The sequence below is a fragment of the Lagenorhynchus albirostris genome, chromosome 3 (genome assembly GCF_949774975.1).
Source record: "Lagenorhynchus albirostris chromosome 3, mLagAlb1.1, whole genome shotgun sequence".
Classification (NCBI taxonomy): Eukaryota; Metazoa; Chordata; class Mammalia; order Artiodactyla; family Delphinidae; genus Lagenorhynchus; species Lagenorhynchus albirostris.
In genome coordinates this window covers 166,858,485-166,884,789 of record NC_083097.1, presented here as the reverse complement: position 1 = coordinate 166,884,789, position 26,305 = coordinate 166,858,485, and the positions used below count along the sequence as shown (strand labels likewise).

Below are 26,305 nucleotides of genomic sequence, written 5' to 3'. Positions count from 1 at the left end.
AGGCTCTTAGGGTTTGACTCTGTGAGTCCCAGGCACCTGGACACCGCATTGCGACCCAGGCGCAGGGTTTCTGGTCCCGGCTGCATCAAGTGCGCCCCCTCGTGGGCTTTCATGGTGCCCTCGCTGACCGGGGTCAGCATCCTCATCCCCTCCTTGTCTCTCCACCCCACATCCCCCCGCCGCTGCAGACAGCCCTCATTTCAGTCGGTTGTGACCTGGAGAAGAAGATCGTCATTCAGAAGTGAGTATGTCGATATGGGGTGGGGAGGGGAGAAGTTGGGGGGTAGCGAGGTGGGGAGTGGGGACTGGATGAGATGGTCACCATTGCTTCACAACTGCTAAAGTCGGGTGACACTACTCTGTCTGCTTTTACATATGTTTAACATTTCCATAACGAACAGCTCAAGAATTAATCCTAACAGATTAAGTTAGAGTCTACAGTGGGTGGCTGCCTCCTCCACACCGACTTGGTGAAATTTACATGTTCTCCCTGCTTCCTCATCCTTTGCTCATTCCCTTTCTCCCTTTTAGTCCCTGAGTTCCTCATTTTGATTAAAATTGCTCAGAGAGGGCTTCCCTGGTGGTACAGTGGTTAGGAATCCGCCTGCCAATGCAGGGCACACGGGTTCGAGCCCTGGTCCGGGAAGATCCCACATGCCGCGAAGCAACTCAGCCCGTGCGCCACAACTACTGAGCCTGCGCTCTAGAGCCCGCGAGCCACAACTACGGAGCCCGCGTGCCACAACTACTGAATCCCGTGTGCCTAGAGCCCGTGCTCTGCAACAAGAGAAGCCACCGCAATAAGAAGCCCGCGCACCTCAACGAAGAGTAGCCCCCGCTCGCCGCAACTAGAGAAAGCCCGTGCACAGCAACAAAGATCCAATGCAGCCAAAAATAAATAAATAAATAAATAAATTTATAAAACTGCTCAGAGATTCTGGGTTTAATCGCCTGCTGAAAATTTGAGGAACTTTGCCTCCAGGATCCATAGTTACTGCGGAGAACGCAGCCATGAGAAACCAAGAAAAAGAAAGGAAGAACCCCTGAAGACTGGCCAAACTGCCACACGGTCTCCCCTTCAGGCGGTGGTGGGCCAGCAAATGGGCGACAGCCAGTTCTGGGGGAGCCCGGATTTGTAGCATTTGCCAACTCCCGTGGTGTAAATGCTCCCATGGAGCCTATAGATCACTACCAAAGTGAGTCTCTACTGGCTCATGAAACTCCTGAGGATATAACAGCTGGCTCTCGGAGCTAGTAAGAGCCAGCCTCAACGCTCCACTGCATGGGGCAATAATAAAGTCAACTGATGGTTTTACCAGATTCTCCCCCCAAAAGGGAGACGCTTTATTGAGTCAATAAATGATGTTATCAGTATTTAGAACATATGTGCAGGAAAGTCTTTAAAACAATATTTTCAAAGCTGCTGCCATAAAGAGAGTGGGAAAGGTATTTGCCACACGTGTAACTAAAAAAGGACTTGTATCCAGAATTTATAAAGAATTCCTACGAATCAGAAAAAAAAAAAAAGATAAACGTATAGAAAAAAATGGGCAAAAGGCTTGAGGAGGCACTCCCAAAAAAGGGGGGGGAAGGCTGATAAACACGAAAAGGGGGGGGAAAGGCTGATAAACACGAAAAGGTGTTGAAAAAGTGGTCAATTTCATAGGAAAATGAAAATGAAAGCTACGTTAGAGACCGATATTCAGCACGAGCATGGCAGAATTGACAAAGCCTGGAAAGTAGTACCATAGGGATGGGAACCCCCTGGCAGCCTCAGGAACCCCCAGACATTGCTGGTGGGCGTGTACATTTTTCGGCTGCTTTGGAAAGCACTTCTTTCCACCAGCAATTCCACTCATGCACGTCTGCACTGATCTAGGTTTCAGAATGTTCTCAGCAGCATTATTCTGAATAGCTCCAAGCTGGAAGCAGGCCAACTGAAATGTCCATCGACAGAAGGAGGGGTAAACCCAGTGCAGGGTTTTGATACAACAGAATGTCACCGCAGTGAAAACGAACGGGGCAGAATTGCCTGGATGGATCGTACAAACGTGGGCGTGGAATCAAAAGAATACACAGCATGATTCTAGTCTTAAAAGTCCAAAATCAGGGGCATTCCCTGGCAGTCCAGTGGTTAGGACTCTGCACTTCCACTGCAAGGGGCACAGGTTCCATCCCTGGTTGGGGAACTAAGATCCCACAAGCTGGGTGGCACAGAAAAAGAAAATCCAAAATCAGGCAAAAATAAACTACAGTCAGCCCTTGTATCTGCAGGTTCCGCATCCGCGGATTCAACCAGCCAAGGGTGGATGGCGTTTAAGTTCGTGGTTGGTTGAATCTGTGGTCGTGGAACCCGAGGATACAGAGGCCCCCACTATGGGACCTGAGCATCCTCGGACTGTGTTATCTGCGGCAGATCCTGGACCAACCCCCTGCAGATACCAAGGCAGGACTGCATGTTGCTTAAGGATACATGCACAGAGGGTAACAGTACAAAGAAACACAGGGAAAGGATTGTCTCAAAAGTCAGGACACCCAGCTCCCACATCTCCACGTGTAACATCATTCTCCAATACAAGGAATTAGGGCTCCTTGGCGAAATGGCTGATTCTAGGCCAGGCAGGGAAGATTCAAGATGAGCCTGGAGGGGCTTCCCTGGTGGTACAGTGGTTGAGAGTCCGCCTGCCGACGCAGGGGACGCGGGCTCGTGCCCCGGTCCGGGAAGATCCCACATGCCGCGGAGCGGCTGGTCCCGTGAGCCATGGCCGCCGAGCCTGCGCGTCCGGAGCCTGTGCTCCGCAACGGGAGAGGCCACAACAGTGAGGGCCCGCATACCGGAAAAAAAAAAAAAAGAAAGATGAGCCTGGAGCATCTTGGAGAACCAGAAGGTAAGAAAGGGCTCAAAATCCAACCGATGGGGAGATAACATATGTCAAAGGGAACAATTCACAATTCTTTGGTCCCGCATGGGTTCAGGCAGCTTCTCACCATCTTTTGTTGCTCGCAGTGAAATCTCAGCCTGTTACAATGGCATCCTCGACCCCGTGGCCCTTCAGAACAACTATAGCTACGTCATTGAGAGGTGAGCCCCCCCCCCACCGCCAACACACACACATGAGCCAAAGGCGAATCAAGAATCATTATTTAAATTTTTATTTATGTATTTGGCCGCACCGCGCCAGCATGCGGAATCTTAGTTCCCCCGCCAGGGACTGAAACCCCCTGCAGTGGAAGCTCAGAGTCTTAACCACTGGACCTCCAGGGAAGTCCCAAGAATCATTTTTAAACCGTAATGGAAAAGAAAACAAATTTTTTTTGAAGAAAGGAAAAAAAGAATGGTTTTAAAATGGATACCCTGCCAATTGATATCCAGCCCACAGGGAATCCGAGGGAGCAAGCAGACAGGTAGGGAAGGTGGCTGGGCCTTTGGGGAATCAGTGGGATGTGGCAGGGCCCCTGGCCCAGGTCTGCACAGGCTCTGCCACCTGCTGGGCCAGCTTTCAGACCCCTCCCCAGCCTGCCACCAGCTCCTGGAGCCCGGTCCCCTGTTCATCCCAGCTAGCGGAGTTGGCCAGACACTGTCCAGCCAAGGCAGGAGGGGGTGGCCGGCCAAAGTGACCCCCTCTGCAGGGCGGCACGGAGAGCCCCTCCCACACTGGTGCACACCACCAGCCCCCTGGCATGGGAAGACACTCATGGGTCTTATACGACGTGACCCTCCCCCCTCCAACACAAGCCAAGAGTCCCTCCCCCATCCAGACCCAGGGCCGAGACGGAAACTGGCCCTGCTGGACTTGCCGACCAGTGAGGCTGCAGCCAGAGAGCCTGGGGGCATAAGAGTGTGTGAGTCAGGGTCTCCAGAGAGAGAGAAGCCCCAGGATGTATGTGTGAGACAGAGAGACACAGAGGCACAGAGAGACAGAGACAGAGTGACAAAGACAGAGATATATTTTAAGGACTTGGCTCCCGGACTGTAGAGGTCTGGTGAGTCCACAGTCTGACGGGGGAGGCTGGGGGCTGGCAGCTCAGGGAAGAGTTGCAGTTCTAGTTCAAGGCCATCTGCAGGCCGACTTCTTTCTTGCTGGGGGAGGCCCATGTCTGTTCTACTCAGGCCTCCAGCTGCACCCACATTAGGAAGAGCACTGCTTTACTGATTTCAGTATTAACCTCTGCCCCGAAGAAGAGCCTCACAGAAACACCCAGAATCACATCTGACCACAGTCGAGGTGCTGTGGCCCAGCTAAGTGGACCGGAATGTCAACCACCGCAGGGGTCCCAAGGTCATTTCGACCAGGACTCTGAATCCCCCGCTCAGACACGCCTCCACGATCGTGACCCCATGTGCAGGGAAGAAGCGGGGCTGTGGGTGGGTGGACGTCCGGGCGCCTGGCGGGAGCTCGCCCGTATCTGTGTCCTGCTCTCCCACAGGGAAGCCTACGACCCCAGCTTCCGGGGTCAGAAGGCCACGGAGGACCTGGAGGTGCCTTACCACTATGAGAAGCTGGGCTGCCCCATCCTCGTCTACTACGACACCCCATGGAAGCCGGTGGTGGAACTGTGAGGACCCACCCCCCAGTCCACCACCCCGCCAGCCCCCCGCCGCCCTCACCATCATCACAGGCCCCCAGAGCCCCCTCCACCCCTTTGCTCTGGCCGCATCCTCTCCCTGCCTTTTCCCTCCGTAGCTCTCAGCTCACACATCCCCTCCCCTTGCCCGTCTTAGCTCGGCGGCCTTAACAAAACACCACAGACTGGAGAGCTTAAACAGCAGACGCTGACTTTCTCACAGTCCTAGAGGCCGGAAGTCCAAGTTCAAGGTGTGGGCAGGCTGCTTCCCCCAGGCCTCTCTCCTTGGTCGCAGAGGCTGCCACTTCCCGTGGCATCAGGGCCCACCTTTATGACCTCACTCAACTTCGATTGCCTCGTTAAAGGCCCCACCTCCAAATCCAGTCGCACGGGGGTTAGGGCTTCACATAGGAATTTGGGAGACACATTTCAGGCCATGCCACTCACTCTGCCCCCTTCCATGGATTCTGTCTTCCTTCATTCCGTCCCCACCCCCACACCGCCCCCAGCAGACCACTGCACTAAATAGTTGTTGACGGACTGAACGGTGGTAGAAACCACTCACACGTGGCAACACTTAGGTTCATTAGAACGTCACGTGTTAGCTCCTCGTGGCCTCAGTCCCACACCCAGGTGAGACTGTGGGCCGGGCACGCCCCTAACTCAGAGCTGCCACGTGGTGGGGTGCCTGCCGGCCTGGGGTGAGGAAGAAGGGAAGGGTCCCATCAGAGCAGGGGTGTAAGCCCCAACCTGGCAGGAGACAAACGTGCATCCAAAAATAAGTTTTGTTTTTCTTTTTTTTGGCCCCCCGTGTCTTGCGGGTACCTTAGTTCCCCGTCCAGGGATGGAAGCCGGGTATGCGGCAGTGGAATCCCGGACCCCTAACCACTGGACCACCAGGGAATTCCCCCCCAAATAAGGATTTAGAAAAACCTTAATTCACCGCCCTAAATGTATACCTCTGGAATGTTTACAGGTGTCAAAAAATAAGCAACCCCCAGTCCCCGACCCCGACCCCGTCAGCCACCTGCCACTGCATATCCGCGTTGACTGTCCCAGAAGTGTCAGCCTGGTGGGGGGTGGGGGTGGCCCTGCCCTGCTCTGCCACCTCCCACCACCCCCAGATGGTCTCACAACACAGCAGGGCCCCCAGCCTCCCCCACCCCTGACGGCCCCCCAGCAGCCTCACCTGTGCATGGTGTGTCCCAGGTGGAGGGAAGGAAAGTTCCAGGAGGTGGTCGAGGCCGAGTACGTCCTGCTGGAGGTGAACGGGCTGTTCACGTACACGTACTCCTTGACGGCCGACATGGCCCTCTGCAGTTCCCAGCCGCAGAACTGGACCACCATCGCCAAGACGGCCGGCGACAAAGGGCCCTTCGCCTGGGACCGAGAGGTAGGGCCTGCGTTCTGATTATTCCCAAAACAGGTCGCAGAAGGCGACGACTGGTCAGGCCCACTGTGTGCTGGGGGCCGACTCGGTCTGTCCGGGCTGTTGTAAAGATCACCATAGAGCCTGTGGCTTGTAACAGCAGCACTGGTTTCTCACGGTTCTGGAGGCTGAGTCCAAGATCAAGGCGCCAGCAGATTTGGTGTCTGGTTCCCGGGTGGTGCCTTCTGTGTCCTCGCACGGCAGAAGGGGCGAGGGAGCGCTCCTGGGTCCCTTTATAAGGGCGCCAATCTCCTTCAGGAGGGCTCCACCCCCAGGACCTAATCACCTTCCAAAGGCCCCGCCTCCTAATACATCACCTTCTGGGGTAGGTTTCGGCATATGAATGGGGGGGGGGGGCGGTGCAGGGCAGACATTCAGTCCCTGGATGGGGCGTCAGGGGATGGAAATGTAAGACGCACAAACTCTTTGGGAATCTCTCCCAAGGGAATCGGAGACGATCGGAGGTGTAGGGACGAAGGCGCTCATGGAGCACACTGCTGATGATGCGCAAATTTCTGGAACCATCCAAATGCCCATTATTTAAGGGGCTGATTATACTTACGGTCCGTTCTGCTCAACGAGCGTTTCTATCACGAACGTTGGTTGGTACACGATTGACAAATAAGGTTATGGTGTCAGTGAAAGGAAGACATCGCGTTGTTCCTCTGGGGGTGGGGGGGCTTCTGGCGCATATTAATTAGTTTCCATCCACCCTCAGCCTCTCAACGCCAAGGGCAAGAACACGGCGCAATGCGGTCACGTCACCAGCAGGGACGCGCGCGCTCTTCGCGCCCAAAGTCGGTTCCAGCGCGAACTCCTGGCTCCTTAATTTTGTATTTGCTTTCTTAAAAGCCCGCAGCCTCACCCGTTCCTTACACCCCATTCCATCGAGTGAGTTTGGTCATGTATTTTGGTTGGTGACGTTGGTTTTATTTATTTTTTAACCGAGGTGAAATTCACATAACCGATAATGAACGATTTTAAAGCGTGTAACTCCTACAACTCGGGTATGCGTTTTGTGCATTCGCAAGGTTACCCAAACACCACCTCCCTGACCGTTTCTTAAGAAAAAAGAACAAGCCACACACGGAGCTTTGCTTATTTATTATTTTCTGACTGTGCCGGTGTTTGTATTTGCATTCTTTTTATTAGCCGTCTCGTTCAAAGTGGCATGCATAAATTGAAGAGATTGTCCCATTACTTTTTTTTCCCCATCAGCCCTGGTGGCCGATTTTGTAGAACCCTGAGGGTTTTTCTATCAAGACAGAGCCACAATGCCTGCATGTCCAGCACAGTCATTGGATGGGCTGTTAAAAAGCCCCTGAACTGCTAAAACTGAACCACTGAACCACTAAAAACCATGAGGTGGAGCTAGCTGTGGCAAATAAATGGTCGTTAGGCAAAGCAGCTGTCTCCTTTTTTATTTCACATAGTTTTTATGCAGCCCAGCTTTTTTTCTTTTACTCCCAAAGGATTTTTTAAAAAATTTTAATTGTGGTCAAATATGCATAACATAACATTGACCATCTTAACCATTTTTAAGTGCACAGCTCAGTGGCATGAATTACATTCACACAGTTGGGCAACCGTCCCCACCCTCCATCTCCAGAACTTTCTCATCTTCCCAAACTGAAACTCTGTCCCCATGAAACACTCACTCCCCATCCCCTCCCCCAGCCCCTGGTCCCCACCATCTACTTCCTGTCTCTGTGGATCTCTCTAGGGACCTCCTGTGAGTGGGATCACACAGTATTTGTCCTGCGTCTGGCTTCTTTCACTGAGCATCATGTCCTCAAGGTTCATCCACATTGTAGCATAGGTCAGGATATCTTTCCTTTTTAAGGCTGGATAACATTCCACTAGTGGGTACGGACCACACTTTTTATCCATGATCTGTCAGTGGACACCTGGCTTGCTTCCACCTTTTGGCTGTTATGAATGGTGCTGCTACGAACGCGGGTGTGCAAATATCTCTTCGAGACCCTGCTTTAGTTTTCTGGTGTCTCTTCTTATAAGGGAAGTAATCCCATTATAGGGGCCCAACCCTCAGGACCTCATCAAAACCTTATCACTTCCCAATGCCCCACCTCCAAATACCATCCCACTGGGGGATGGGGCTTCAACATACAAATGGGAGTTGGGGACTCGAACATTCAGTGTGAGGCAGGGGCGCAAAAAGTAGGACCTGGTGACGGAGGAAGAGGAGGCAAGCGTCAAGCACGGCCCCCCAGTTTCCAGCCTGAGCACCTGGGCAGATGCTGGCTCAGGGATGAAGCTAGCAGTGGACGGAAACACACACAGCTTCATTCTACACCTGCTGAATTCAAGGTGCCACCGAGGAGGAGGGAGCCCAGTGGCCAGCAAAACATGGGGAGACAAGTCAGGGCTGGCGTTGGTTTGGAAGTCTTCTGTGTGTTGCGTGGTAACTTAAGGATGTGTCTGCCAAAGAGGCCAAGAGGAGGGGCCAGGGCAGCGGGACGACTGTGCTGGGGGGGACGTGAAGAGGCAGGGGCTCCGTGGGGGACTGCAGGGCTCCAGGCACCTGGGGAACCATCAACAACCGAGAGGAAGTATTGCTGCCGTTGTTGCATCCGAGGAGGGCCAGGTGGCCTGGCACAGCTGAAGTCAGGTGTTTGCCCTCCATCCATTCCCACGGCCCCGGCAGCAGGGTCTGGGGACAAACGACGCCCATCCAGGTGGCCACCCACACCGTGGACACGTTTGCTTTTTGATTCTGACAACGTTTGAACTTTCTCCATAGTAGTACACAGGACAGCTCTTTCCATCACCCAGCACTACAAAACAAATCAGCCCCGAATTCAGTGGGACTTACTGTTTCTCACAAATCCGTGGCTCAGGTGGGCAGCTCCTGTGCCCCACATGGCTTTGGCGGAGGCCACCCGTGCGGGGGCATCAAGGTCTTCTCACCCGTGTGCAAGGCTTCTGTTAGCGACATGGCTCTCCATGTGGCCGTCGGGCTTCTGGGCCCAGAACATTGTTGAAAGCAGGTTTGGAGTTCTGCCCAGATGCTACCTCTTGCTGGAGAGCTGTGTCCACACTAGAAGGGGAAATGAAGAGCTTCCTCATTTTATAGTTGCTTGTGGGAGGGGGGCGGAATTCCCTGGCAGTCCAGTGGTTAGGACTCCGCGATTCCACCGCAGGGGGCACGGGCTCCACAGTCACAAATCGGCTGGCCTGCCCAGCGGGCACTTGGTCCTGGACTCACACCCATGGGTGCTGGTGGGTAGTGGCACCGGTGGGGCCGTGTGTGCGGCGGTAGCACCTGTGGGCTGGCATGGTGCTCCCCAGCCCCCGGGGCCAGCAGGCATGTCTCTGTCCTCCTCCCCAGAATTATGTGAGCTGCCACGACCCTAAGAACAACGCACCCCTGAGATGGCCCAAAGTCCCGTATCAGATCCTGGGAGGCCCGACAGAGAACAAGATCGTTTTCGACCAAAGAAACGGCATCTACGTCTTCTTCATTTCCATCGTGGACCCATACTACAGGTGAGTCGCCCTGTGCCAGGGGCCTCTGGGGGAACAGCTGGCTCTCTGGGGGCAGGCTGCACACATGAGGGGGACCCACTTTTCTCCCTCCTCTAGGATGACATTTGTTCACTTGCTAAATGAATCCTCATTCAAAGGCCATGCTGGGTGCCGGGGGAACAGCAATGACCAGCAGCCCTGTCCCTGCCCTCAGGGACCAGAGTCACAGTCATGCCATGTCCAACAGGTGGGGTGCAGGGGCCGGTGTAGACGGGCTCCCAAACACTGATCATTAGATATTCAGGGATTTTGCAAGCCGGTTGGCTTCCCGCTGGCAGCTGGAGGACTGACACCACGGAAACCGACACTCATTACAGGCCGGCCCGACCCTGCCCCAGGAGCTGGCTGCCCATACTCGCCACCCACTGTGCTGTTCAGATCATTAACGTCTCCCACTGGGAGGGGGAATATGGGCGGCATTCTTCCCCGCTCCCCCATCACCTATCCCTTCCAGACGGACACAAAGTCCACCTCCAAAAGCGCGGGGAGACCCTGCCTTCCCTAAAGGTCCCAGACCCTGGACCAGCTCTGGGACGCCACAGGCGGAAGGCACCGGAGTGGGGATGCCCAGGGGAGAGAGGGGTCTGCCTGAAAGGCTCATCCCCTGCCCTCCCTGCACCTTGCCTCCAGCAGAGCCCCCAACGACTTCCCCCCACTTACCTGGGTGTCCTTCCCTCCATCCTGCCATTCCCACCTGCTCGCAGCCACCTGAGGGACGCTTGTGGCCCCCCTCACACCCCCCACTCCGCGTCCACTGTGATGAGTGCTTTGTTGGTCTCTGCTGCCCGCCCCCCAGACTGAGCCTGGGCATGGAGGGGGTGGGAATCCCTTGTCTCCAGAGCAGGGGACCACAGGGGTCCTGGGGAAAAATATGGCCTCTGATAAAATATGTAAGATGTTACGGAAAAACCCAAACGAACTTTTTGGCCAACACAATACAGAGACGACTGCAGAGTCATAGAGGATAGAAGTTAAGTGGATATAAATGGAACTCAGTGCCCGGAGTCAATGCTCCAGGCCCAGCTCTTGTCCCCGTGAGTTTTAAAACGTTTGCTGGGGGAATTCCCTGGCGGTCCAGTGGTTAGGCTCTGTGCTTTCACCGCTGAGGACCTGGGTTCGATCCTCGATCGGGGAACTAAGACCCCGCAAGCTGAGCAGCGTGGCCGAAAAAAACAAAAAACGAAAAACCAGTTTGCTGGGGTGAAGGGTGAGGCCCCCAAAGGCGGTGCCCCACGGCCTCTCCCTGCCCGCCCCTCGCAGCTACTGTCACCTGGAGACCACATTCAGCGTCTACGTCTACGGGGCCTTCCCGCTGCCCATCTTCCCGCCTGAGATCACCATCGTCCTGCTCACGGGGGCCACCCTGCTGTCCGTATGGCTGGCCTACCTGATCCCCGAGCTGCTGCACACTGAGCAGGGCCTCAGGGTCAAGGGCTTCTGGGTCAGGCTGCGCAGGAGATGCAGGAAGTCTTGTGCGTGTGTCTGGGCCAGGTGCTGAGCACGCCCGGGGCGTGGAGGTGGGGTGGCGGGGTGGCGGGGAGGGGGCAGAGTTGTCTTGAAATAAAGCGTTTGGTAAGAGAGCCGGTAGCAGTGGGTGTCGCTCATGGTTTGTGGTTTTTCTACACCCACCTGCCCCCCTCAACATTCTGGCGCCAGAGTCCCTTTGAACTACGGCACCTACGTGGGCTGTTAACAGTGAGGAGGTGGGCAGCCCAAGTCCTAGCGAACACGAGCTTTTGGTGAAACGAGCCCGCACCGGCATGTGGTGGGAGCACTAATCGGCAAGCCCCAGAGATGCATCGGACACTTGACGTGTTCTCTTAGAGAAACATGAGACCCAAGGAAAAGGGCGGGGGCTGCAGAAGACGGGGACGGGGGTGGGTCCACCTCTATTGATGAGCCCTGACATATACACAGACCGACACGCTTACGTGTGTTTTGTGATGTCCACGAATAAAAATTGGAAGCATAGCACATATTTTACACGTACCTGTGTTATGCATACATACGATGCACACACGTGTGTGTACCTGTATATGCAGATATATGTATACATACATGTATATAACATGTAGGTGCATAAGGTATACACATACACACGTGTGGTGTATGTGTGTGCATGTGTGTGCCTGTGTATGTACATGCATATTGCCTATGTGCAGATGTGTGCATGCATGCGCATGTATGTCTGCAATCTACATGTGTGTGCATATGTATAATACACGTTCATATACACACGTGCATGCATGCACGGGCGATGTGCATGTCACATGCGAGCACTGTATAATGTGCACACATGCGTGTAGATGCCATGCATGCTCACACACGTGTACATGCGTGTATGCATGTGTACAGATACGTATATGCACGTGAGTACACATATAGGTGTGCATACAATGTACACATACGTGTATATGTACGTTTGATCAGTCTATCCATCTGTTCAGAACTTCCCTCTCCCACACTTCATTCAAACCTCAGGTGGCACAGGACAGCTGTCTCATTCTAGTGAAAACTTTCTCAATAACTTTTCTGATCACTCTTAGGTTAAATGAACATATCTGACGGTCATTTAAACTGCCCAATACTGGGAATTCCCTGGCGGTCCCGTGGTAGGACTCTGTGCTTTCACTCCTGGGGCCTGGGTTCAATCCCTGGTCGGGAACTACGATCCCGCAAGTGGCTCGGCCAAAAAAAAAAAAAAATTGCCCAATACGGTCTCCACCCAGTCATTAAAAACCTCCACTCCCGGGCTTCCCTGGTGGCGCAGTGGTTGGGAGTCCGCCTGCCGATGCAGGGGACACGGGTTCGTGCCCCGGTCCGGGAGGATCCCGCGTGCCGCGGAGTGGCTGGGCCCGTGAGCCATGGCCGCTGGGCCTGCGCGTCCGGAGCCTGTGCTCCGCAACAGGAGAGGCCACAGCAGTAAGAGGCCCGCGTACCGCCAAAAAAAAAAAAAAACAGAAACAGAAACACCTCCATTCCCACACCCACTGCAGTGGGCAGTCACCTCACCCGCACCTCCGGGGGCTGCCTGGTCCACCTTCCACGCCTCTCTGGAGGGGACGGGTTAGGCTGTCAGGTGATACTCGTTTCACGACCCTCGGCCCGCATTAATCTTAAAGAAAACCAAGCCCATCCTGTCGCATCCGCCTCGTTTGCCAGGGCCTTCCCTTCTTGGGGGTACTTCATATTTGTCTCGAAAATACCCCTAACACGGCTGCAGGCACAGCAGGCTCAGAGGGAAGCGAGGGAAGGGAGCTCCTAGCTCCTCCAGGCCCGCATCCTGTTCACAACACAGACAGGCGATGATCCCGGTACGGCCCAGCCTGGCTGGCCACCTCGGTCTCCGAGCCCTGGAACCCGCAGGCTCAAGGCGTGGTGCCGGCAGCCAAGACCCCCTGCCCACACGCGGCCACCTCCTGGGTCCTAGTCAAGCGCCCGGGGTGCCCCAGCAGGGAAGGTCCCCGAGACCCAGCCCAGGGCCTGGGGCAGGAGGGCCCTTCCTCTGGCAGGCAAGGGGCGGTCCATCTCTCCTTACCTCCTTAGGTGTCACTGAGAAACCGACTCACCCCCTTCAGTCGCCTGGAGTATTTCAGGGGAGGGTGCGGCTGGCAGCTGCCCTGGGCTCTCCAGAAGCGAAAGGCAGATGAGAGCCTGGCCCAGGGTACAGGGGGGAGGGAGCTCCGTGGACTGGAGAGGGAAGGAGCTGGGGCAGGAGGGAACAGGTGTGAGCACTGAAGCTCCCAAACCACTGCAAGCCCGCCCTGTGCCCGCCCCCCCACCCCCACCCCGGGAAGCAGAACCCAGGTGTGGCTGGGCCCGAGGCGGAGACTCGGCACCCGGGGCCTGGCTGGATGCCCATCCTGGGACAGGCACGCCCACCCTGGCCTCTGGCCCCCAGCTGGGGGGACGTGAAGAGGCAGGGGCTCCGTGGGGGACTGCAGGGCTCCAGGCACCTGGGGGACCATCAACGACGAGATGTCCCAATGCCGCTGCTGCAGGTGCACTCTGCACGCCCCATCACGTGCATGCCCGTTTGGGTCACCCGTGTGCCAGGTGGACACCGTCTCCCACATGCCTGCCCTGCCCCCACTCTCACACCTCCACCCAGCACTTGCCTCTGCACCCCAGGCCCCCCAGCTCCCCGCGTGAACACGAGCAGACGCCTTCCCATTCACCATCGGCGACACCCGCCCCTCCACCTGGGCTGAGGCCGAGCTCAGCCCGCAGGCCTCTCCCCAGGCCTCACCCCGCTTGCTGCTGTGTCTCCAGGCAAGTTCCTGCCCATCTCTGGGCAGACCTGACTTTCCCCATCAAACATGGAGGTGAAATCCTTGCAGTGCAGGAGTCCGGGCAGTGTCTCCCCACCTCCTAGCAGCCCCCCATCCCTGCCGGCTGACTTGGATTTTCTGGTGCTAGGAGACGAGGGATTGTCCCGAACCCCAAGTCTAGGGCTCCCCGTCTCTACTCTGGAAGCCCGGCACCCAGAAGGTGCCAGGGTCCTGAGGGGCCTCACCACGTGGCCTGGGGCCCGCTGGACGACAGGGCGGGCGAGGGGACAGCCCACGGCCCCCGAATGCCACTGACCGGACACTGCGCAAACAGCTCAAATCCGCTTTAATGGGGGGCGGCTCCCAGGTCCTGCCTGGGCCCCAATGGGGTGGCGCTGGTGGGGACCACAGCCTGCTTGCCCTTGCTGCCCTGCCTCCCCTTCCTGGCAGTCGGGTTGCCGGCCTTCCTCTTGCCGGGCTTGGCGGTGGGGGGCACCCCCGGGCAGGGCGGCGGCTCCTCGTCCAGCGCCTTTAAGTTGTAAAAGAAGTCCATGTCGGACACGATATCCAGGACCTCGGGCACGCTGTAGTCCGAGGACAGCAGCTCGTCGGGCAGGTGCAATGAGCGGATGTCGCTGAACGAGTCGTTCCCACTGCCCCCGCTGTTGGGCAGGGCAGGCCCAGGGGACTTGCATGGGGCCCCGGCGGGCTCGGGGCCGCCCGGCAGGCAGTCAAAGAGCTTCATCGCGTCCTCGAGCATCACCTTCTTGGGCGGCGTGAAGGCCCTGGCCACCTCAGGGGTCCTGGCCTCGCCTGCCCCCGGCGGGGCCGCCTTGGGCTCGGTGGGGCCCGGCGGGTACAGCAGGCCGGGCCCGGCGCCAGGGGGCGGCTCCTTGAAGGTGAAGGTCAGGGGCTCGCCGGGCCCATCCAGCTGGGTCAAGCGGCCCCTGAGAGGGCCATAGGCGCCAGGGGGCAGCGTGGCCTCGGCGGGCAGCGTGATGAGCAGCGGGGGCAGCTCGCTCTCCTTGGGGGGCAGCAGGGGCGCCAGGCCTTGCTTGACCAAGGCGGGGGGCACTCCGTCCCCTACGAAGCCCAGGGCCTCGGGCCCGGGCCCCTCGGGCGGGAAGCAGGGCATGCGGTACCGGGGCCCCGCGGGGGGCGGCTGGTAGTGGGGTAACAGTGGGGGCGGCACCGGGGCCCTGAGGCAGTGCTGTGCGTCCAGGAAGTAGGTGCCCGGCGAGGCGGGGCCCCTGGCCGCCAGCTTGTACAGGGACGACTGGTCGAAGTCGGTGGTGGTCCACTCGATTCGGTAGACGCGGGGGTCAAAGAAGCAGCCGCAGGGAGCCATCTGGAAACCTGTGGCCAGGGAGGGTGGCCCTGAGAGGGGCAGTTCTGGGACCCGCCTGGGGTGGAGGAGGTCCAAACCGTGGGGCACGTCTGGGGCATGGAGAACACGGACCAACTTTGGGGTCCATTTGGGGAATAGGGACATAGGCTTTGCCTTTGGGGCCCTCTCTAGAGGTCAGGGGACCCAGGCCTTGCTTTGGGGGCCCATCTGGGGGGCGGGGACACCGACCTGGCTTTGGGAGACCTGTTTGGGGAACAAGAGACAGGCTTTGGCTTCAGGGCCCCAGCTAGGGGATGACAGACACAGACCTTGGTCCAGGGGTCTCTCTGGAGGACAGGGATTCGGGCCTTGCCTTCGGAGGCGGGAGCCACCTAGGGTCAGGGGTGGGAGCAAGATGCCCCTGCCCACTCCCCCGTCATCAAGGGTTGGTGGGAGGCCGGTACCTGCTGGAGGAGCTGGAAACACCTCTTTCTCCAGGTTTGGAGGGTGACAGACGTTGGAGGAACCTGTGGACAAAAACAGGCAGCTGGGTGGGGTCCTGAGGCCGGCGGGCAGAGCCCTGGTCCCTGCCCCGATGGGTGTTCCCCACCCTCGTACCCACAACAGGAAGAGGCTCTGTGCAGGCAGAAGCAGGCTGGCTGCCGGGCCCTTCGGTGGCGTCCAGGCTCTGGGGACTGAAGCCTTCTTGGGGAGCGGCGGGTGCGTAGAAGTGTTTGGGGTGCTGCATGGGGAGGCGGGGGCCTGGCCGCGCAGGCCAGGAGGGCAGCAAGTGGGAGCACAGGCAGCCCACCCAGAGCGGAGGCACAGAGTCCTGCGGAGTTCTGTTTCTCCGGTTACTCCAGGCAGCGGATTCCAGGCTGTGGCCCACCCACTGGTCAGGGTTCCGGGTAATGGGGGGGGGGGGTGGGCAGGGGCAGATGGGGAAACCAAGGCAACCAGAGATGGGCGTCACAGAGAGCATGGTGGACACTGGGCCTGGTCTGCCGCCTTCTGCCTCTGCCAGCAATGCCTGCCTGACAGCTCCGAGGCCCCTTCCTCCAGGCAGCCCGCCCTGATCCACACCCACACAGGCCAAGGCCCCATCTCATGAGCTATGGTGGTTTGTTTGCGGTCAAGGCCTTTGGGTACCAGCAGTGGCCAGCATGGGGCTGGTGAATGAGTGAGGAAGGAGGGAGCTGCGGGGATGGGGATGGTGGGGGAAAGCTGGGGGGGTGGGGGGGTGGGGCGGCATGAGACAGCCTCAGGGTCACAAAAGGGGCTGGGTTTTAAAAGAATAAAATTTATTGCCTTCTCATTCCTTGGGGAGCCCGCTGGGCGCTCAGACACCCCCGCCCGCCCCTGCAGCTACTTGTAGGCGTTGGCCTTGTGCTTGGGCAGGAAGACGAAATTGGGTGGCACGGGTCCCAGCAGCATCTCACTGTGAGGAGGGCGGGCGCAGGGTCAGGCCTGGGGCGGGGCGGCCCCCAGCCCAGCTGGCCCCACACCCGCTGGCTCCCTGGTGCACTATCTCCCAGGGCCTCGGCGGTTCCCGGGCACCTGATGCGGATCCAGTCGGCCGCCTTCTGGCTGGCCATGAGCGTCTCCAGGTAGTCGCGGCCCAGGTAGTAGGGCGGCCGCTCATTGATCCTCTGCGGGAGCCGCTCCAGCAGGCCCACGGGCACGTACCTGCAGACGGGGGCGCCGGGGATGGGGTTGGGCCGGGCCTCCCCAAGGCACCCCGCCCCGCCCCACTAATCCCACCTGCACAGGAAGGAGAGCCACTCAAGGAGGAAGCGGCGTGTCTTCTCCACGCCCTGCGTGTCCGAGCCCCAGTGCTCCAGGCCGTAGTGTGCGAAGTCGCGCAGGATGTCCAGGCGCTCAGACGACGAGATGTCCCAATGCCGCTGCTCCTTGATCTCCGTGAACAGCCACGGCTTGAGCAGGGCGCCGCTGCGGGTGGGCGGTGGTCAGCAGGCCGGTGGCGGAACCCCAGCCCCCAAACCCATGGTCCCCAACCTCCCGGCCACGCTCACACAACCTTCAAAGCCCAAGAGTTCCAAGCCACAACCCTGAGCCCACAGCTACAGAAGTGTCCAGTCCCCCGCCTCAGCCCCATAAGCAGCCACCTCTGACATCTCCCCGCCCGGGGAATAACAGAGCAGTGGGTGGGCAGGCGGGCTGGGGGCACCGGCGTCGGGGACAAACTCAGACGCGCCCTCACCTTCCCCGAGCCGAAGCCTGGGTGCTCAGGGGCAGCCCCGGCTGGTTCTTTGTATCCCCACCCCGGGCACACTTACCGGGCGATCATGATCCCAGCGACGCCAGTCTGCATGGCGCGGTTGGCGTCCTCGTACGACAAGATGTCCCCGTTTCCTGAGGAACAGAGACTGGGGCCTCAGGGAGCTGCGTGCAGGTGGGGATGCCGGGGCTTCGGGAGTTCTCGTCAGCCCAGCAGCATTCCCCATTGGGGCAGGAGGGGGCCCAGGCAAGGGGTGGGCCCCGGTGCGTGGCCTCCGGTGGCAGGGGACCCACCGAAAAGGGGCATGGGGCTGGCTGCTGTCACGCACTGCTCGATGTACCGCCAGTCGGCCAACTTGGTGTAGCGCTGCTCCCGCGAGCGGCCGTGGAGCTGGAGGAGAGGCAGCCAGGTGGGGGGGAGGGGCAGAGGGCGGAGAATCAGACAGAGACAGAGAGAGAGAAGAAGACCCAGAGAGCCCCGGAGACAGACTGAGAGAGACAGACAGACAGACAGACGGAGACAGAGATGGAGGGAGAGCCAAAGACCAGGAGGAAGGGGCAGGAAGGGAGGCAATGGTTAGAAAGGGATGCGCCTCGGGAGTCCCAACACCCGCTGTGCCCCGAGACCCACCGTGACCAGCGCAGCCCCCCAGTCCCGCAGCTCGGGCAGCAGCCGGTGGGCCAGATTCGTGCGCTCGTGGATACCCGTGCGGAGCTTCACGGTCAGTGGCACGTCCAACACCTGCGGGGATGGGTGTGGCTGGTGGGGCCCGGGGTCAGGCCACGGGGAGTGGCGGCGGTGGAGGGTGTCTCGGGCTGTACCTGGTTCATGCCGCGGACGATCTGCTGGAACTTGGCTGAGCGGTTCATGAGGGCGCAGCCCCCGCCCTGGGAGACACGGGCGGTTCGGGCTTAGGAACGCGTGACTCTGGCTGGGCCCGACACCCCCTGCTGTCCTCTCTGTACAGATGGGGAAAGCGAGGCCCACAGGCCCCCCACAGGTTCCCCAGGGACTCCGCCCACCCACATTCTGCCCTCCGTGGGGCGCCAGGGTTGAGCGGCTGGTACCTTCTTGTACACGAGGTCGATGGGGCAGCCGACGTTGATGTCCACGAAATCCACCTCGATGGTGCGGTTCAGCAGCTCGGCACACTTGGTCATGGTGTCGGGAAAGGCGCCCTCAAGCTGTGGCAGGTGGCCAGGCAGTGGATGAGGGGCCCTCCCTGCCTGGCCCTGTGCCAAGGCCAGCAGCTACTGGAGGTGCATCAGGCGGGCACCTGGCCTGTGGCTCAGGCAGGGGGTCTGGGAGGTGAGCCAGGAGAGCCCGGACCTGAATGTGGCTCTGAAACATGGCGGCTGAGAGCCCCTCCTCCCTCCCTCCTTCCCTCCCTCCCTCGCTCGGGGCTGCACCGACCTGGACACCGAAGACATCCTCGCAGGGGTGGCGTTTGAGCAGGGCCCACTCAGACGTCTGGCCCTGCAGCAGGTTGATGCACACAGCCATCTCCCCGCACGTCACATCTGCCCCAAAGCGCTTACAGACCCGCCGGAAGGGCAGATTCCCGCACTGACGACAGCAGGGGACAAAGTCACATGTGAGGGCACGGCAGCCAGGGACCCCAGACACCCTCCCAGGCCCCAAGCCCCCAGGGCGGGGAGGCAGTGGGTACTGCTGGGATGACCACGCTGCCAGCTCCCGGCCCACCTCACTGTGGGTCCTACCGTGGTGAGGGGAGCAAGGTACAGTTTGCCACTGATGTCCAGCTGGTGGGAAAGAAAATGCACAGTGAACCTCCATCCTCCAACGTGGCTTTCAAGGCCTCTCAAGCCTCCAGCCTCCCCAGGTCTTTGCCCCACACGCTTTGATCTGCCCCAGTCAGCCTGGATCCCTTTCACCGCAGTGCCTCTGCACAGGCCAACCAATCCCTGCACCAGGAATGTTCTTTTCTCCATGTTCTCCTCCACTAGAGACTTCTACTCAACTGTCAAAACCCCAGTCCCAATGCCCTCTCTTCCAGGAAGCCTTTCCCACTGCCCCCCTCTGCCACAGCCCGGACCCTCCAGAGCTGGGAGTGAGTGTCCATCTCTATCTGCCCCCAACATTGCTAGTGTCCTCTGCAGGAACCCTATGACACGTACCCGCTTCTTCTCACAGGGCTGCAACCTGACTACATCCTCATCTGTCAGGGGCCCGCAGGTCCTTAAAGGGCCCCTGGGAGGGGGAACGGTGCCCGGCCCCTGGGGGGCCTGCTGGGCGTCACAGTTGTCCTGCCCTGGGGCACCCTCAGCCTCCATGACCTCGGGGACAGTGGCTTTGGGAGTGGGGCCTGGCAGCTGGCCCTTGCTCAGATGGCGCAGGGCCTGCTCTGCACGCTTGAAGTGGATCTTGCGCTTTCGCAGTTGCTGCTGAAGGACCTTGTCCAGGCCATTGCGGATGGGCGGGGCCTGGACCAACCCCTCCTTCACCAGATTCTGGCCCTCGGGCCCCAGATGGGCCCCGGCAAAGCGGCAGGTCACACCATAGGGGCACCTGCCGAAGGTCTCAAAGAGCACACAGTGGGGGCCCAGGTCAGCTGGCTTGGTCTCCAGGTAGCGGCCCACGTCGTGCAGGAAGCGGCAGCGGTCGCCATAGAAACACTTAGCGGCGGATTCCTGCAGGGAAACAGGGAGGCAATGAGGGAGGACAGGGAGATGCTGAGGCAGCCAGGCAGCCTGGGTTTGAACCTCAGCTCTCTCCCCTCCTGACTGTGTGTCCTCAGACAAGTCAGTAACCTCACCAAACCTCAGCTTCTTCACCTGGAAGATGGAAACAATAACGATACTTACATCATAACGTCATGAAGATTGAATAGGGGGCAGAGAGGCTCACACTCAAGGCCTCTGGGACTTTCTGGAGACAATGACACTCACCTGGACCAGGGAGGGGCAGAGCTTGTTCTTGTCATAGTGGGTGGGCTTCACATGGGGCCGGCATTTGTTCTGACCCCGGGCCCTCTTCTGGGCCTGTGGCTGCTCCCCAGGCTCAACAGCCTCCTCTGTCTGCCTGTCCTCTGTCTGCCCATCCTCCAGCCGGATCCGCTTGGCCTCAGGCTCATCCAGGTCATTGCCAGCAGGGTCTCCAGCCTCGGTTTCCTGTCTGGGCTTCTCCTGCCCTTTGGCTTCCAGGAATTCATGGAAGTGCTCCTTGGTGGTTAGGTATCTGCCAGCAGAAGAGCAGGGGAAAGGAGGGCTTGTGGAAGAAGTCCCTCCCCTGAGCTCAGATTCAATGAATGCTGGGGAAAGGGACTGAGAACACTTGTCCCTGATTACATGCTTCTACTGATGGGGTGCTCACTACTTAGAACTAGCCAGCCGCCAGCCTAGGAGCACCTCAAGGCCACAGGGAGGACCTATTTTATTATTATTTTTTGGCTGCGTCGGGTCTTAGTTGCTACACGCGTGGTCTTCATTGTGGCGCGCAGGCTTCTCTCTAGTTGTGGCGTGCGGGTTTTCTCTCTCTCTAGTTGTGTCGCGCAGACTCCAGGGCGCATGGGCTCTGCAGTTTGCAGCACACAAGCTCAGTGGTTGTGGCACGCGGGCTTTGTTGCCCCCCAGCAAGTGGGATCTTAGTTCCTCCACCAGGGATGGAGCCCACGTCCCCTACATCGGAAGGCGGATTCTTTACCACTGGACCACCAGGGAAATCCCAGGGAGGACGTATTTTGTTCCTGGGTCCCCAGTGCTCAGCCTGACGAAGTACAGGTGTGAGGTGTGAATGCCCCCAGCTATGTTAGGCTAAAGGAAACTACATGTTCCCGCGTGCCTTGCAACGGGTCCAGAACCGCCACATTTCCTAGCATGCCCTTCAGCCCTACAAGCCCCAGCATGCCCCCGGGCACTCACTTCAGACACAATTCCCTGCCTGTAACTTCGGCTGGCCTGAGGTGCACTTGCGCTGTTCCCGCCATATGCTGGGACTACACTCCCCAGCATGCACTGCGGCCTCCGCCTCAAACCCCGCCCACCGAGGCATGGACCGCGGTGTCTTTCGCACATGTGACAGTCCCCAACGTGCGCGACCTCGGGAGCTCGCTGACCCTGCGAGCGAAGGAAGGGCCCAAACAGAAGAAGAACCTGCGAGCTTCCCGCGCTGGGCCGCTGCCCCAGCTCCCGGCATGCGCCACTCGGGCCGCGCTACGGGTGCCGGGAAGGCTCCGTGAACTGCTCCCCCGACCCAGCGACTCACTGAAGTTTAATGGACGCTACTCCCCGTTCCGGCTCGATGGCTCCTGGGTCGCCACCGCCACCACTCTCTGCTGGGGCTTCCACCACTCCCTCCGCCATCGGCCCCCCCTCACACCCGCTTCGGAGTGTTGCGGCGAGGCCTTCCGGGTCGCGCGTGTGTCTTCCCCGGTCTACTGGTGGAATGCGCATGCCTGGGTCGCTCCAAGTGACGCCATTGTATGCGCGTCGACGCAGTTGGGCGGAGCCTAACAGTGGGTGGGGCCGCGGGTCCCGTTTATACCTCTGAGCCCTTTGCGGGAACCGGAACGTTCAGTAATCCGCTTGGGGCTCTGAAACTGGCTTCCCGCCGGCCACAATCGGCCCACAGAAGTGTTTTGATTTCCTGATGGGGTTTTTAATTGTTTAAATACTGCTACTTTTATTTAGGGCGTTCATTCAACAAATAACTCATCAAGTGCCTGTGTGCTAGATGTTGTCCTAGATGCTAAGGATACAGTAGTGAATAAGACAGACCCAAAACTCCTTGCCTTTAAAAGCTGAGATAGGAGTGGTGAAGACAATGGACATAATACATAAGTAAGATATACTGTATGTCGCACAGTAATGAAGCAGGGAAGGGGAAGTGGGAAAGCCATTTTTGGTGGTTGCAGTTCTTAATAGAATGGTCAGGGAAAGCTTCACTGAGAAGGTAACATTTGAGTATTTTCGAAAGAAGTGAAGGAGAGAAATAGGGATATCAGAGGAAAAAGTGGTCCACGTTGAGGGAACAGCCAATGCAAAGGCCCTGAGGCAGGACCGTGCCTGGTGTGTTGCAGAAACAGTGAGCCCTGTGTGATTGCTGCTGAGTGAGGGAGGGGGAAAGAGGGAGGAGGTGAGGGCAGGGAGGTGAAGGGGGTAGGTCTTGCAGGGCCTTGTGGGCCTTTGGGAGAACTTGGGATTTTACCCCGAGGGAAGTGGGAGGGCAAACAGCCAAGGACAGCGGAATCTAGTCATTTTCCACAGTCCCCACCATGCCCTGTTGCACCCTCCTAAAGCTCCCTGTTGCTGAAAGAGCCTTGATGTAGTACAGGGACCTCAGGGCTCTGGACTCAGCCTGCCAGTTTCGAATCCCAGAACTTTCACTTACCATCTGGGAACATTGTCCTTTTTTTTTTTTTCCCTAAAATATTTATTTTTGGCCGCGCCGGGTCTTAGTTGCAGCATGAGGGATCTTCGTTGTGGCATGCAGGATCTTTTAGTTGCAGCATGCCGGATCTTTTAGTTGTGGCATGGGCTTCTTAGTTGCAGCATGTATGAGGGATCTAGTTCCCCGACCAGGGATCGAACCTGGGCCCCCTGCATTGGGAGCTCGGAGTCTGGACCACCAGGGAAGTCCCGGAACATTGTCCTTTTTAAAACTTTATTTATTTATTTATAAAATTTATTTATTTTTGGCTGCGTTGGGTCTTCTTTGCTGCACGCGGGCTTTCTCTAGTTGCGGCGAGCGGGAGCTACCCTTCATTGCGGTGCATAGGCTTCTCATTGCGGTGGCTTCTCTTGTTGCGGAGCACGGGCTCTAGGCGCATGGGCTTCAGTAGTTGTGGCACGTGGGCTCAGTAGTTGTGGCTCGAGGGCTAGAGCACAGGCTCAGTAGTTGTGGCACACGGGCTTAGTTGCTCCGCGGCATGTGGGATCTTCCCGGACCAGGCATCAAACCCATGTCCCCTGCATTGGCAGGCAGATTCCTAACCACTGCTCCACCAAGGAAGTCCAGAACCTTGTCCTTTAACTGCTCTGTGCCTCAGTCTCCTCATCGGAAAAATGGGGCTGATAGAAATATCTCTTTTAGAAAGTAAGGATTCAATAAATAACAATCAACAAATATTAATGACTATTGTTGTTACTGTTACTTTATTACTATAATTTGCCTCGAATTACATGAACACAGTGCAGAAAGGGAATAACCAATCCCTTAGCTCCCCCCTGCATTTCACTGCTAAACTTGACAAAGCTTTCCCTGAGCAGGAAGTGAGGCAGGGACTGTGTTCCGTGAGTGACAGATGGAGAAACTGAGGCCTGAGGAGGGAAAGGATTTGCCTGAGCCCACAACAGGCTCAGCACCAGCTTTTCCAAGACCTGGGAGAGAATGGAATGGGGGCAGGGAGCAGCTTGTCTTCCATCTCTGGCCTCTGCCGCCCTCTATAGGACAATCTGGGAATAAAACAGTGGAGTCGGGGACTCTGGAAGCAACCACAGCGGTCCTTGGGAGACTCAGCCCCCCTTACCCACCTCCAGGGACGAGAGCTCGCTTCTTCCTGAGGTGCCCGTCCCATTGCCTCCTGAGGTTCTACCATCGTCTCCCTGACATCATCCCAGGGGCACCCAGACCACTCTGGGGAGACAATTGTTCAGGTGGGGAAACCGAGGCCCACAGAGGGCAACCTCAGGAATGAGCCTCCCCTCTCTGAGCCTCAGCCTCCAAGGAGAACCCTCCTAGGGCTCCCTGGCTGTGCCCTGTGATGACCTGCCTCCTCTGTGTATGGCAATCCCGGAACGCTTCCTGTGGGGAGGGGGAGAAAGGGAGACTGTGGACTGGCCATTAACAACTATGGTATTAATATAAGTGACACACTATTCATTGCTTGCTTTTTTTTTTTTTTTTGGCCGCACTGCACGGCTTGCGGAATCTTAGTTTCCCAACCAGGGATTGAACCTGAGGCCCTAGCAGTGAAAGCGCAAGTCCTAACCACTGGACCGCCAGGGAATTCCTGTTAATTGTTATTATTTATTATGTTATTATAATGGTGTAATATTAATCATTTACTGGTAGCTAGACAAGTTTTGAGCACTTACTGTATGCCAGGCTCCGTCCTAAGGTCTTTTCATGTATTAACTCCGTTACTCTTCTCTCTGATCTTATGTGGAGGGAACAGGTATTCATCCCAACGCTACCTGAATCCACGGGCTGAAGAGGCCCCTGGCCCAGGGGCTGCCCCACCGTCTAGCCAGAGACCTGGGCATCAGCCTCCCTGCCTGTCTCTCTCCCAACAGCCTGTCAGTCCCCATGTCCTCCCGGCTTTCTCTCCAGGGTCTCTCTATAGTCTATCCCCTCTCCCACCAACACCCCTTCCAAGGTCTCAATCTCCCATCCTGCCCCCAACAGCCCAGCCTCCCAAAGCTCTTTCTAAAACACAGATCTGACCATGGCCCTCCCCTGCTCCCAATCCTTCCATGGCTCCCTACTGCCCCAGCCCTGTACCACAGCCCCAAGTTTCCTGCATAATCCAGCCCCTGCTGCCTTCCCCAGCTTCATCCCTCTTCACCTCCTCACTCCCTAAACTCAAGCACCAAGTTCATTCCAGACCTCCCATGAGCCAGTCTTACCTCCCAGCCTTTGCACATGCTGTTCCCGCTCCCAGGAACACTATTCCCTGCACCCAGTCACCTTGCTCATTCCACTCACCCTTCTGTTCTCAACTTCTCCTTCTCTGGAAAAGGGATGCGTTGAGGATCTTCCCCATTAAACTATGAGCCCAGGGCTGGTGGGAGTCAGGTCTGCTCTGGTCACTCTGTGTTGCCACCATGCAGCACCGGGCCTGGCACAAAGTAGATGCTCAGTGAACATTTGCTGAGTGAATGCATCTTGTCATAGCTAGGGAAACTGAGGCACAGGGGGCAGGACCTGCTGGGTGGGGGGTCCCACCTTCACTGAGGATTTGGCAGGAAGCTGAGGACTTCCCGGGTGTCAGTCTGGAGAGCGTGGGGACATTGAGAAAGATGTCCCCCGCCAACCCTGGACCAGGCGTGAGTCGTACCAATGCCTGACCTTGGCTGATCTGAGGAAGCAGGAGGGAGGCAGGTCGCGCTGGGGCCCCGAGCAGGTGGAGAGACTGAGGCACCCAGGAGGGGGTGGGCAGAGCCTTGGGAAGGTGCCACTGGCACTCAGCCCAGTCACTGGGGCTCCCCCTGCCTCTGTCCCTTTCTTTTATTCTTCCTGTTTCTGTCTCAGTTTTTTGGGGGTCTCTTTCTGTATTTCCTTCTCTCTGTGTGTCTATCTCCTATCTCTCTCTGCATTTCTCTTTTCCCCGTGTATTGTCTCTCTCCATCTTTCTCTCTCTCTGCATCTGTCTCCATTTCTCTGCTGCCCGCCCCCCCGCAGGCATCTCCCCCCTCTGTCTCTCTCTCCCTCCACGTCTCTGTCTCCCCTGCCCTCTCTCTGTCTCCCCTGCCCTCTCTCTGTCCCTCTCAACCAGGCCAGATAGGGGGGGAAGCACAGGGCAGGTGTGGCCTGGGCTCTTTGCCCGTTGCCGCCGGGGCTGCCCCGGATTTGTGGCTGCGCCTCCTTTATCTGGGGCTGCAGCTGCCCCTTATCTTCTGGCTTCAGGACACGAGACCAGGATTAGGGCAGCCCGGGCCAAGGACGAGAGAAGGCAGGGCCAGGCTGGCGGGTGACAAGAGCCGGGGTGCTGGGATGTATGTGGCACCTGTGAGCCTCGGGGGCTGGGGCTGCCGTACGCATCTGAGTGTGTGCGTGTGTACTACGTGTGTCCGTGTGAGTGTGTGTGATGGCGTATACGCATTTGCAGAGTATGACTGACTTTGGGGGACATCTGTGTGTGTAATTGTGTGTCAGCGTGTCGATGTGCGTATTTAAGTCTGTGAGCGTGTGTCTGTGTGTCTACTGTATGTGCGTGCGTGGATACACACATAGTGTCCACGCATTTG

At 57.9% G+C, this 26,305-nt stretch overlaps 3 protein-coding genes across 7 annotated transcripts in view; 1 reads left to right on the top strand and 2 right to left on the bottom strand.

Moving 5' to 3' along the window:
• Positions 1–11,103, top strand: part of CATSPERD (cation channel sperm associated auxiliary subunit delta) — a 39,968-nt gene extending 28,865 nt beyond the window's left edge. The window contains exons 15-20 of the mRNA XM_060146727.1: positions 189–241; positions 3,008–3,082; positions 4,429–4,557; positions 5,776–5,959; positions 9,345–9,502; positions 10,802–11,103. Coding sequence (XP_060002710.1) covers positions 189–241; positions 3,008–3,082; positions 4,429–4,557; positions 5,776–5,959; positions 9,345–9,502; positions 10,802–11,039 — 837 coding nt within the window. The 3' untranslated portion in view covers positions 11,040–11,103. The remainder of the gene's footprint in view (positions 1–188; positions 242–3,007; positions 3,083–4,428; positions 4,558–5,775; positions 5,960–9,344; positions 9,503–10,801) is intronic.
• Positions 11,104–14,141: 3,038 nt separating this feature from the next.
• PRR22 (proline rich 22) lies at positions 14,142–16,363 on the bottom strand. 2 transcript variants are annotated; one of them, XM_060145463.1, is made up of 3 exons: positions 15,758–16,363; positions 15,604–15,666; positions 14,142–15,249 (listed from the first exon to the last, which is right to left on the bottom strand). In XM_060145463.1, the coding sequence occupies exons 1-3, from the start codon at positions 16,119–16,121 to the stop codon at positions 14,159–14,161; spliced, it is 1,518 nt and encodes a 505-aa protein (XP_060001446.1). In that variant the 5' UTR covers positions 16,122–16,363; the 3' UTR covers positions 14,142–14,158. The 2 variants fall into 2 exon arrangements, with proteins under 2 accessions (XP_060001446.1, XP_060001447.1); XM_060145464.1 differs by having other exon boundaries at positions 14,142–15,168.
• A 56-nt stretch (positions 16,364–16,419) lies between these two features.
• On the bottom strand, positions 16,420–21,808 carry DUS3L (dihydrouridine synthase 3 like). 4 transcript variants are annotated; one of them, XM_060145460.1, is made up of 13 exons: positions 21,603–21,806; positions 20,288–20,576; positions 19,517–20,029; positions 19,100–19,141; positions 18,792–18,944; positions 18,446–18,562; positions 18,200–18,265; positions 18,009–18,119; positions 17,672–17,768; positions 17,437–17,512; positions 16,901–17,089; positions 16,697–16,825; positions 16,420–16,577 (listed from the first exon to the last, which is right to left on the bottom strand). In XM_060145460.1, exons 1-13 carry the CDS (start codon positions 21,788–21,790, stop codon positions 16,505–16,507), a joined length of 2,043 nt encoding a protein of 680 aa, XP_060001443.1. In that variant the 5' UTR covers positions 21,791–21,806; the 3' UTR covers positions 16,420–16,504. The 4 variants fall into 4 exon arrangements, with proteins under 4 accessions (XP_060001443.1, XP_060001441.1, XP_060001442.1 ...); XM_060145458.1 differs by having other exon boundaries at positions 16,420–16,825; positions 21,603–21,807; XM_060145459.1 differs by lacking the exon at positions 18,009–18,119 and having other exon boundaries at positions 16,420–16,825; positions 21,603–21,808.
• Between the last annotated feature and the right edge of the window lie 4,497 nt (positions 21,809–26,305).

Bases quoted from the DNA above. Each gene is read 5' to 3' on its own strand.
- PRR22 (XM_060145463.1), bottom strand. From the start codon at position 16,121: ATGCTCTCTGTGACGCCCATCTCTGGTTGCCTTGGTTTCCCCATCTGC. The intron at 15,667-15,757 runs GTACGAGGGTGG...TTTTGTCCACAG, and splicing joins AGAGCCTCTTCCTGTTGTGG to GTTCCTCCAACGTCTGTCAC. The intron at 15,250-15,603 runs GTACCGGCCTCC...TCCATGCCCCAG, and splicing joins GTTTCCAGCTCCTCCAGCAG to ACGTGCCCCACGGTTTGGAC.
- DUS3L (XM_060145458.1), bottom strand. From the start codon at position 21,790: ATGCGCATTCCACCAGTAGACCGGGGAAGACACACGCGCGACCCGGAA. The intron at 18,945-19,099 runs GTAGGACCCACA...TGCTGTCGTCAG, and splicing joins ACCTTGCTCCCCTCACCACG to TGCGGGAATCTGCCCTTCCG. The intron at 17,090-17,436 runs GTAAGTGTGCCC...GCCCACCCGCAG, and splicing joins GCTGGGATCATGATCGCCCG to CGGCGCCCTGCTCAAGCCGT.